At 37.0% G+C, this 11,447-nt stretch overlaps 1 protein-coding gene across 7 annotated transcripts in view; it reads left to right on the top strand.

Moving 5' to 3' along the window:
* Positions 1–11,447, top strand: part of ncor1 (nuclear receptor corepressor 1) — a 65,841-nt gene that overhangs the window by 222 nt on the left and 54,172 nt on the right. For 5 of the 7 annotated variants that reach the window (XM_008428070.2, XM_017308558.1, XM_017308557.1 and 2 more), the window contains exons 1-5: positions 334–478; positions 5,517–5,709; positions 10,566–10,660; positions 10,796–11,006; positions 11,138–11,320. In XM_008428070.2, the coding sequence (XP_008426292.1) occupies positions 5,596–5,709; positions 10,566–10,660; positions 10,796–11,006; positions 11,138–11,320 (603 nt within the window). In that variant the 5' untranslated portion in view covers positions 334–478; positions 5,517–5,595. Of the gene's footprint in view, positions 1–333; positions 479–743; positions 767–5,516; positions 5,710–10,565; positions 10,661–10,795; positions 11,007–11,137; positions 11,321–11,447 lie in introns of those variants that run through there. The other 2 variants (XM_017308554.1, XM_017308555.1) reach the window with 2 other exon arrangements.

Here is an 11,447-nt window from a genome sequence, read left to right as displayed (position 1 = left end):
ATTGTAATATAATTATGATATTTAAGAACATCGGATGTACGTCCATAAAATACGAGTCTAACTGTTGATATCTCTGGGTGATTATTTTTTAAAGTACCATTTTAAAAGCTCTTATTCATTACCTTGTTTGAGGGGACGATTTAGGAGTAACACTGTACTGTCCTTACAGATATGTAAAAATAATTGGGTCGTAGTTTTAAAATATTAGCAAAAACTGAAAAGAGGCGCAACATTTTATGTTACTCCTAATACAAACAACCGTTTCGTATATATGTAGGTATTTATTAAGTATTCTAAATTAAAATCTAACGAAAACGATTGTTCGTCACTGTTAGGACGTCGACCGACAAATGCGGCGCAGCCTTTTAGTCTGCTCAGTCGTTCACAGCCCACAACCCGCGGATTTACAATCAACAATTCAAACAGATTTCTGCACGGGCTACCTTTCTTTCCCGTTTCTACAAACTTCAAACATGGGGTGAGTACATATGGCCTACATGCAGCCAGTCAGCGACGGTACTTAACACACTATTTAAGCGACTCGCTGTACGCTGAAAATCTGCCTTGCAAGATGGCGACGTGGTTTAAGGTGAAATACAGGCTGGGTTAGCCAGCTAGCCACAACAACATCCTAAACGTCCTAATATGGTGTTAAAGTACGTTTAAAGCGCCCTAATATGAGTTGACATTTATTGTTATGTTCGTTTTTTGTAGACGCTCCCTGTTGTGTGAAAGCAGTCCCATCCCCCCCCGCTATCATGATGAGGTATTAATCCAGTTGCAGTTAACTATGTTATAATGTCGTTTTAAGTGACAACAGAAACACAAGACAGTAGCAGCATTAACCCTATTCTTTTTCTTTTACACAAGTCCTGCTCACTTTGCATGGAAACAGTCTGACGGAGCCATTGTGATATTGCACCCTTTTAATTCGACCTTAAAGCTTCACTGAGATAGATTTATGTTTACAACCCCAATATACCTCAAATCCCTTCTGGAGCTGCTATTAAACTGATGCAGTGGAGGGTGAATGCATGCAACTCTTTTTTATCTCCTATTTCAATAGCGAAGGTAGGGAAAAATTAAGTATCTGTAGAAATCCAGCTAAAAAAAGTCCATAAAACCAAACAAAACCAATAAGTTAGAAAGCAATAGCATGTTTTAGAAAACGTGATTGCCAGGTGACTTTAAAAAAGTAGGGGAAAATATATATTTCTATCTCCTGTTAAACTGAAGGATTTCTTACTAAGACTGTGTGCTTTTAAAAGAGATCAACAGGGATTTAGTGTTGGGCTTGCAAACATTTCTAAAGTGCATAAATCTTTTTTTTTTAATTGATGTTCAGTCTTCTGTCTGTATTTCAGTTGAATGTAGAAATTTACTATTACAGTAGAGATTGACCAGTGTAAAATTTAAATTGCATGAAAACCTTAATTACAATCATTGAAGTATCACAATATTAACTAATTGTCTTTGTTAGAGATTGAAAAGTGTAATAATAGCCAGTTGACCTGCAGTGTGCTGCAACAGGTGGATGCGAAGCAATGCTGTGCTACGTTATTCTCCATACAGCTGCTTTCCTACCTTTCCTATACCATAACACAGATAATCAGTTCATGCCTACTACTTTTCTGATTTTCTTCTGCTCAAATTGTTTGTAGTTGCTTTTCTGTAGAATGCTGTAACATAAAAATTTGTCCCTGCATCTGACTCGCATAGTGACAGTTGTTTTTAATAAACTGTCTATGAGGCATTATCTGAGATTAAATTCTTATCATAAGCTTTCTCAGTGTAAAACAACACAAAACAAAACAAAACACAACAAAACAAAAACACATAGTCAGTTTTTGCACAAAGATTTAAAGCAATAACAGGGTTTCCCCCAGAGAACTCGCTAAGCCCAGTTCTATAGGCCGCTAGGGTAGTCATCCAGTCGGCCGCCATGTTTTTGATTTAAAAAATGTTTAAAGTTAACAGGAAATTTGAAAATATCACTTGATAGTTATGTGTTATTGGAAGACTGGAAAATTAACACCTAAACACCATCTATAAAGGCAATCATTAAAAACTAAAATAAACAGTCTTAAGCCTGGTGGTGCACAAGTAAAGCCTGGTGGCCTGTCAGACTTGTAGTTAAATACATGACCTAATTGGATGTATTTACAAAAACAACAGCAAATACTCCTCTCCCTGCTAACATGTTACAGTGATACAACATGTTAGCAGTTATCTATGCTAATCTCTTCTGCCATCATCTGTTGGGGCAGCAGCAGAGCCAGTGACTTAAAATAAACTCAACTAGCTGATAAAGAAGGCTGGTTCAGTCCTTAGGTCTACTCTAGAGATGACTGTACAAAGAATGGTGCTTCATAAAATGAAAAACATAATGGCAACCATGAAAACATTCTCTTAACAAGACTGGAATACACCAATGTTCTGTCAGGAGACTTTTCCTGCCCACATCTATCACCATCTTCAGCAACTCTACAGAAATTTGGGTGGTTTTTGTTACCATGTTGAACTTCCCTTAGGGGTTAATAAAGTATTTGTAATTAAATTGGGGGGGGGGGTATAAAAGACAGAATCAAAAATATTTACATTTAGAAGTCATTTTCACAGAGTATTATGTCTTTTTGTTTTGCTCTGTATATAGAATCGCAAGTCAAGCAAGTGGATACTAAGTGGTTGGTTAGTTGGTGCTTTTTCCTTCAAACTGGTAACTAAACTTACTAAATCACAGTTCTTCCTGTTTCCAGTTCTTAAACTCTGACCCTAGCAACAAAAACCCAGTGTCATCCCAGCCTCATCTAGCTGCTGCTCCAGAGGAAAGAACCGCTTTCATCAGAAGCTTAGTGGCAGGCTCAGCCAAACAAAACCTTGTGAGCGCCGTGGTTAAGACTCCAGAGTTTCATTTTCTTTCTGACGGGTCAATTTCAAACATAAAAATCTAGTGAAATCACAGCATCTCAAGAATAATACAGCTTGTGATTTGCATCACAGTGTATGTTCTTGTTTTGTATGTCAGGACCTTACTTTTAACAGCTGATTGGCAGTGAGCAGCAATATGCAGGGGAGTTACTCTACGCTTTATACATCTTGGGAAAAGATGTATTACTTTTAGTGTGACAAAAATCATGACGGGCTTATATTTGAAGTATTCAGATGGAAAATGGGAAGAGAGAGAGAAGATATGCTAGCAATTTTAAAAGTTTGAAGTCCTTGGTGTACTTTGACATCAGTAACTGATTCATGCTTACTTGTAGAACATTCATACGTGTTTGTTTGGGTCCAGAAAGAGCGTTTGTCAAAAATGACCTATGGAAATCAGTCTAGGGGATGTTGTATCCATCACAAACATCAACCCTTTTGCTAAAGGCTCAGTCTTTATAGTTCATGTTAATAGTTTGACCAAATCATCTCAGAAAATTAGTGTTTATCATACGTATTCTTCATTTTTTATGTAATTGCAATTTGATAGCAGACTGCATTTTATTTTAGGGCTGAAACGATTTATCGTGATTAACCGATTATTGAAATAATCGTCAACCAATTTAGTAATCGGTTAATCATTTAATGGAGTAGACAGACTCAAAAAAGGCCATTTTGGAGAATAAAACAACATACGTGGAGCAGTAAATAAGCCAAAAATGTCCAAAAAATAAGTACATTTTGCATTTAAGATAAAACAACAACCTTTTGCTAGTAAATATGTTCTATCCAAAACTACTCAAGTGACAAAGTTTTGGCTTCACCAGATTCGGTTTGTGTAAAAAAATTAAAATAAAAAAAAAATTCCGCTAGACACATTTTGCTATTAATTTGTAATCCAAAAAATAAAGTACAAATTTACTTCACACTGTCTTGATAAGTCAAGCAGAAAGAGCTGAGTTTAGAAGTAGTACTATCTTTTGTTACAAATGATCACGGATACACTAAAAGCAATGCTGTTCTTCCAATTTGGGTAATAAAATGTTTATTTTCACATTTAAAAAAGGAATTAAATTAATTTGCATCCTTTGTATTTCTAATACCATATACAATTCCTTAATGACAAATCTTCAGAATGTACCAAGTGTTTTAATCCACGTAATCAATGACAAAATTGATCGTTACTTGCACCTGCATTTTATCTTTTTATCTTGAAAAGCTCAACTCATTCATGTCAGTGGCACGAAACTTGGGGACATTTAAATTTTTTTTCCATCACTGTCACATTTGGGCTCCTTTTTAGGTTTTCAATACAAATTACTTATCAATTTTACGAGCCGAGCGATCTCTTAAAATGCTTCAGCTGATTAAAAACATATCTGCACTGACGTTTTTAAAGCTGTTCATTAAGAACGTGGGATGATCAGGGTGAAGGCAGTTAGCTGAAGTGTTTCTTTGTTCTTCGGTGGCTCAGACGGTTGCTGCGCCTGCCATGTCCCTGACTCCACAGCGTCGTCGTTGCCGATAAAGCAAGCGCAGCGACAGACTGATCATCTAGATACCAATGTTCTTTGGAAGCTCGCCTCTTTTCTCTAAAGTTGCTCCAATGCTGCGATTTGATGATGAACATTACAAGAGAACAAACTGCCTGATAACTAAGTTAATTTCATTTATTTAATTTTTACTTCTAAAGACGTTTTTTTGGTTTGTTTGTAGTATTTTAAATTAATTTTTAACCTTATTGTAAATGCCAAGAAGAGGCTATATTAGCAGGTCAGCGCTTTAAAGATTTTATGACCTATCAAATATGTTTATCTTGTTAGATTTTGCAAGTGGAAAACTGTATTACAGGTGTAGTTTTTCAGTTTTTTTGTGGTTCATTCATAACTCCTGAACTTTTAAACTAGATGTGCAAAGATCAACATTTTGTGACTGTTTCCTGGTTTAACGCAAATCTTTGACAGCTTTGGCCCAGTTTTAACCACTTCATTTTTGTTTTTATAAGATATAAGATTTTATTTATTTATTTCAAACAAGTTTATAAAAAAAAAAAAAAGGACAGGTGAAAACATAGGCATATATAACCAAGAACAAAAATAACTAACTTACTGCTACTTTTCTGTTTGAAAAGAAGTAGGGATAAGGAGACACTTATTTAATCCTACCCCTTATCGCAGTTTAATGAAATAAATAACTTACTGACTTGGTAATTATTAGGATTTTGTAATTTTGTAAATGAGCACTGTATTTAGGGAGCAGCGATAGGAGAAGAGCAGGGAACATCCCAAACAAAAATCCTACAGCACACCTCAAAAGGCAAATGTTACTGTTTAGAGTCGCTAAATACAGAAAATGTGATCGATTAGACGCAAAAATTTGCTAAAAATGATTGAATTTGCATTAACATTTGCGATCGCAGCAGGACTATAAAAGCCAAGAATAAAACAAAGCAACCGTTTTCTACTCTGTCAAACCTTCCTGCTGTCTGCTGAACGTCTTGATCTCTTTCAGATCAGTTCAGGTATTTTACGTACCTGTCCCAAATGTCTAAAATACACCACGTTTTATTGCCACGTTCCTGTGTGCAGGTGGTTCGTGTCTCCAAACATGGTGTAGCCAAACTTTCCGTTTTGTGAGGCAGCAGCAGCACGCCAGCACCGAACCAGGATGTCCAGCAGCTCGGGCTACCCCCCCAGCCAGGGGTCGTTCAGCAGCGAGCAGAGCCGATACCCGTCACACTCTGGTGTCCAGTACGCCTTCACCGGATCGCGCCACCAACAGGTAAAACTAAACTGCAGTAAAGCCAATTGCTCTCCTCCTTTACTAGTTTGGCGTCTTTTAGAGTTTATTTCAAATTTTTTAATGCCTCCCTTAAAACTTTAATACATAATTTTTATAAATTTGTACAAGTATGGGGGGAAAAGAAACATGACTTATTGATTTTTAATTTTTTTTAGTGACCCACGGTGAAAAAAACCCTAATGAAAAAGCAGTGGCACATTTCTGGTTTTGCCTCTAGATCAGAGCTTAAACTGGGTCTGATACTCTTTCATACCAAAGTGTGTTCCCGTGTGTTTCCTTGCTTAGTTTCTGCACCGGGTATCATTCTCCGGACCAAACTCTGAAAACATTTCTACAGTTTGCTTACAGTGGGACTGCAACCGGACTTTACAAACAATCTGAAATCGTTCTGTGACCACAGCAGGACATCAGTCCTTGTCTGCTGCATGCGATGTTATAGCTGCATAATTTGATTCTGGCAGTTTGGCCGGTTTCACAAATGCAGCCTGAAAATGAATGAACAACACCAAATGCAGGGTTTAAAATGTTGTCCGCATTCCCTGCCCTGTGGAGTCCCATCCACCTGACCGTCCTGGTTTCAAAATACGATTAAACTAAGTTTGGTTAAGATTCCAAACACAGCAAAACTACTTTTTGTTTAAGTTTTACAATCAAAATGAAGGGATCACTGATTTATTATGAAATGCATATTTAATGTAGAGCTGAAGCATGATTAATTGATTTATTGAAATAATTGTCAACTAATTTGGTAATTCAGTAATGGCTAACTGGAGCATACAAACTTAAAAAAACATTTTTGTCTTAAATATTTTCTACTAAAAATTCTGTCACTTTTAGCTTCACTTTGTTCAAATTCTGTAAAAAATTTTTTGCTGTTAAGCAGCTTTTGCATCCAATTATTAATTTTTTAATTGAAAAAATGGTCAGCTGAATAGCCTTACATGATGTGGATATTCAGTTTAAGGCTTATTTAAGTATTTCTTCAGTTTTTTTTGCCACAGGTACATCTTTTCCTACAAATGTTCAAGTGTATGCTAAAGGAATGCTATGCTGCTGCATTTTAGGCAATAAAATACATATTTTCTTATTTCCAAAAAGTTATTTAACTATTTATTTGCATCTAAAAAAAATTTTATTGCATAAAATCTGAAGTGATTAAAAGAAATTCTGCAGAATGCACCTTTAAAAAAAATATCAGATTGGTCAAGTAATCACAGTGGTTCATAATTTGAGGAACATTTTAGGTTATGTATTATATTTCATTCTAAATTATAAAGTCTGCTGCAAAATATATGAACAAATTTTAATTTGGAAAATATGAAATTTTGAAAATACAGAAATTAAATGTGATCCTTAGTTTAACTTCATCTATAAAAAAACATTGGATCCAATTTCACTTGTGAGAAGCAAAAGAAGCTGTGCAATTTAACAATCAGATGAAAAGGACCAAATATTTTGGCAACAATGTGAACAAAACTAAATCAGAGCAACAGGGTGGAACGTGGAATGTCATTACCAAAGGCATCATACATTATTTGAGTTTCTAACTGTATTTTCAGCAATTATACGACTCTAGTTCCTAGTTTTGCTAAAATAAAGCAGAAGTGATACCAAGTACTAAAAGTGAAAAGTCTGACACTAATTGTAAACACAAACAAATATTGTTTTTCTTCAGTTGTGACATGAGCAACATGAGTGTGATGCTAAAAAAACCTCTCACATTTCAAAGGTAGATGATGGAGATTTGGCATTTACAAGTGTTTTTACAGAAGGACAGTGTTACGTATTTTGACATTTGTTAACTAGAACTAAACATTCAGCTATAGATTTTCAGCTTTTTGAACGTAAGAATCTTAGTTTGTGGACATGTTGCATCTCAAAAAGGCTAGAGTTTTATGTTGTTTCTGCTTTCAACAACTGCTTTCAACAATTTGACACACTTATTTATTTTCTAGTAACTCATTTTGAGACGGTTTGGACCAAAAATGTTCAGTTCTGGTCTGCCGTCTCATTTCTCCTGGCTGACTAGAGAGCAAGCAGCAGCATTGGAAGAATATCGGACTGATCTGGATGCACATGCGTGGGCTGGTTCTCGTGCTTCCGTCCTCAGTCGGAGGAAATGTTCTCTCAGAGAGAAAGAGAAAGGAAGACATGTCACTTTCTCTCTTGAGTTGTTGTTTTAAATCTAAAAGGAAGTAACTGAATTTGATGATTATTATCATTTAGAACTAAATAGACTGAAGGACAATAAAAAAAAAAAAGCAGCAGGTAGAGTATAAATGAATGACGCTAGCCTGGGGCTGGTTTTATCACTTCCTGTTTATCTTTTTCTTATTTCCTTTCACTTAAAATTTTTTTTTTTTTTTTTTTTTTACATGTTAGGTTGGTGTCTACAAACAGTGTGGCTCATAGACGCTCAATTTCCATTTTTATATTCCATCCTGGTGAGAGACTTTATCTGACGCAGCCATATTAATATATTTTTTGTGTATTATTCTTTTAAATGAAATTAAACCGAGAAACTTTAAAAAACAAAATATAGGATCATTGTTTTTTTTTTCTTTTGCAGTTTTTGGACTTCATCCTTCTTGGAATCTCTTTTTCACAGAAAAGTATTGGCTGAAAAATTCCAGGCATTTGATTGTTTGCTTAAATCCAGGAGAAGATAGGGATTTCTGAATATTTCCTGAAAACAGATTTCTGTTTTTTTTGGCAGTCGCACTGTGCTGATTACATTTGAACTTGCCTGGTAAATTGTTCTGCATTGTTTGCATAAAAAAAAAAAATGTAATAAATTACCCGTTCAAGTTTTATTTGAAACAACAACAACAATATTTTGTGAATTCTTAAAGTCAAACCTCCAAATGAAGTCAGCATTACTTTTCCATTCAGAGTGACTGACCGACCGAGGAGTTAATTGGGAATTATTGCTTTTATGGGATAGTAAAAAGCAGGCAGCTTACAGGAAATGACTGGGTGGGGTTAAAAGTCCCATGTTTCAAACAAAATACACAAGTATTGCATAACTCTTCGTAGCAAAAATGTTACCTCAGGACATAGTCTTGTACGCAAAAATAAAGTCTGAGGATTTATCTGTTTCACCACAAATGTTCTGCAGTGCTGAATGATTTAACTGCAAGCAGCCAGAGGTTTCTATGGGATTCTTGTAATGTCAAAACCTAAGAAAAGCAGGGTATTAAAAAAAAGAAACTAATATGTTTAATATGATCCAAATGACTTTTTATTTTTATTTAAAGTAAAGAAATAACAGTTTTTCCTACTTCAGCTGAAATAGATTATATATTTTTGCTTGTGGTAATAATGTGACTTGCTTTTTTTATGTTGGCAAAGAGTTAAGCAAAAATATAATTAAATTCGAGTTACTCCTGATCTGTCTGAAGCACAACGTTGCTTCAGACAGATCAGATAGAGATAAGTGTGCAGCAATAAGTAGAAGGAAATTTTAAGAGGTTAGTGCACCTGTTGTCAGAGCTGCACTCTGAAAACATGACGCAGTAAAGCAGCCGGCTGCTTTACAAGCATGCTACTTGTAGCTTGCTATCTGTAGCGTTAGACAGTGTTTTTCTTTTATTTTTGTTAAGAATTGGAGCCTCTTTGAATAAAACACTTCAAGACTGCTTTTTGCTGCCTCTGTGTGTTCTGTGAAGGGACCAAAGTGGTTAAAGTCAGACAAAACCCCGATCAGCTGACTTGTAGAGGGGAAAGCCCGGTTTGCAGATCAAGAGAGTGATAACTTTTATTTATTTATTTATTTTTGCTCCTCCTCAGCCAGTCGCAAGATTTGAAAGAGTAAACAAGACGTAGAAATAACTTCTAAGGGTAAGAATGCGTGATGGCGTTTGAAACCAGCCCTGTTTAGTTCACTTTAATCAAACTAGTTTGTTTGGCTTTAAAGTTTGGTTCACTTGGGGAGGTGTGAATGTGCAACAGAACTCTGATGTGGACCAAAAAAAGTGAACTCTGGTCCACCTAGGAATCAGTTTGATAGAAGTGAAGGCTTGTGTGGTTAGAATGCATATGTGCCCGGATTTTGGGTAAACACAACCAAAACAAACGTACAGAGAGAAATGACTCTAGGTCTTTTACCAGAGACAAAAAGAGAAATCCTCCAACCGATCCATTTATGTTTACATTTGTGAAGAAGAAAGTTGTTCTCAGTAGGCTTTCGTGTCGTTTCTTTCAGTGGTTCTTGGTGCAGCGCCACCACAGGTGAGGAGGTGAACGAGTTTTTCAAAGGGTTTGGTTCATTTGACACAGTGCTGTGTGAAAACAAACCACACCAACTGAAAATATAAGAAATATTGCAATTTTGGTTCTCAATTGAACTGGACTATCAGTTGTGAAAACACATAAATTAGCAATGTGAAGCAGATGCTGATGTCAGGTCCATAGCTAAATGACATAAGCTCACAGCTGTCTGCCTTTACTTTGTTTTCCGAACAAACAGACTCAATCTCAGGAGACTCAACGTTGTGCATTTATAACAAAACATTTTTTTTGGAAGAAAACAAGTTTGTTGTTGTAAAATAGGGAAATGTGTAGTGGCCCTCTTGTAGCTATTGAAGGTGGGGGGGAGGGCAGATATATGTTACTCTATGCTCTGAAAAGCTAGAAAATTCTCCAGTCTCATTTCATTAAAGCAACTTTCAAATGTAGAAATGGTCCGATGGGAAATTTGTGGAGTTTAAACTGCAATTGTTAATTTTGCAGGAATTCATGTTTTGTGTTTTTTGTGGGGAGACCCCTCCATTTTTTTTTTTTAATTCACCAGATTGCTTTCTAAGTCTTCTGTTTCCTTCCTCTTCCTCCTGAAGGATTTCCCCGTCCCAGACTACCGCACTCATATGCAGGATCCACAGGGCCGCAGACGGTTGTCCTTGCTCTCCGAGTTCCACCCCGGAGTTGAAAGGTGCTCTCACCCCGTCGCTAAGCAGCAGATTTTCTTTCAATTCCTCCTGGATCTGTTCAGATTTGTTCATATTTTACAAACAATTTGTGGTGAACCGTTCTCTAAATACGTTTCATGTCTGCTTTTGCACTTCAGGCCTCCGGAGAGGCGCCACCATGATTACGATCGGCAGTTTCACTCCGTCACGGCGCAGGCAGAGCACGAGGCCCTGGAGGCCAAGCGCCCTCGCATGGAGACCGTTGCCGAGGCCCATATCAACCGCACCCCTCCCACTGCTGGGGGTATTGTGCTGCCCATGCCCCACACTGTACAGGACAGCTTAAGAGCCACTGTTGAGGTCAAAAAGGTGGGGCCTGATTGTTTTGGCTTGTCCTTCTCTTCCCTCTCGGCCGAATCTAGGCTTTATTACTTTACTTGGTTACTGGCAGAAAATCAAGCCTGGCGGTTTGTGCTTCTTAAACAAATTTTGTTCACCAGGAGTCTCCGTTCACCGTCAAAGTGGAGTCCCCGTCGCAGGGAGGACCTGCGCTGCACATGGGGGAAGAGCAGGACACGTCTCCCTCCAAGCTGTCCAAGGAGGAGCTGATCCAGAGCATGGACCGCGTGGACAGGGAGATTGCGAAAGTGGAACAGCAGATTTCCAAGCTGAAGAAAAAGCAGGTGGGGGTAAAGCGAGCCAGGCGTTTTGTCACTGGGCAAGGCTGGAAAACAAAGGTTGTTGTATAAGAAACCTTGGCCTTACTGAAATGTTTCATAATGATCCCGTTTAGGGAAAACAAAAAAAAAA

Source organism: Poecilia reticulata, linkage group LG14 (assembly GCF_000633615.1).
Source record: "Poecilia reticulata strain Guanapo linkage group LG14, Guppy_female_1.0+MT, whole genome shotgun sequence".
Classification (NCBI taxonomy): Eukaryota; Metazoa; Chordata; class Actinopteri; order Cyprinodontiformes; family Poeciliidae; genus Poecilia; species Poecilia reticulata.
The sequence above is the reverse complement of the archived record's forward strand: the minus strand, read 5'-3'. Positions and strand labels throughout refer to the sequence as shown.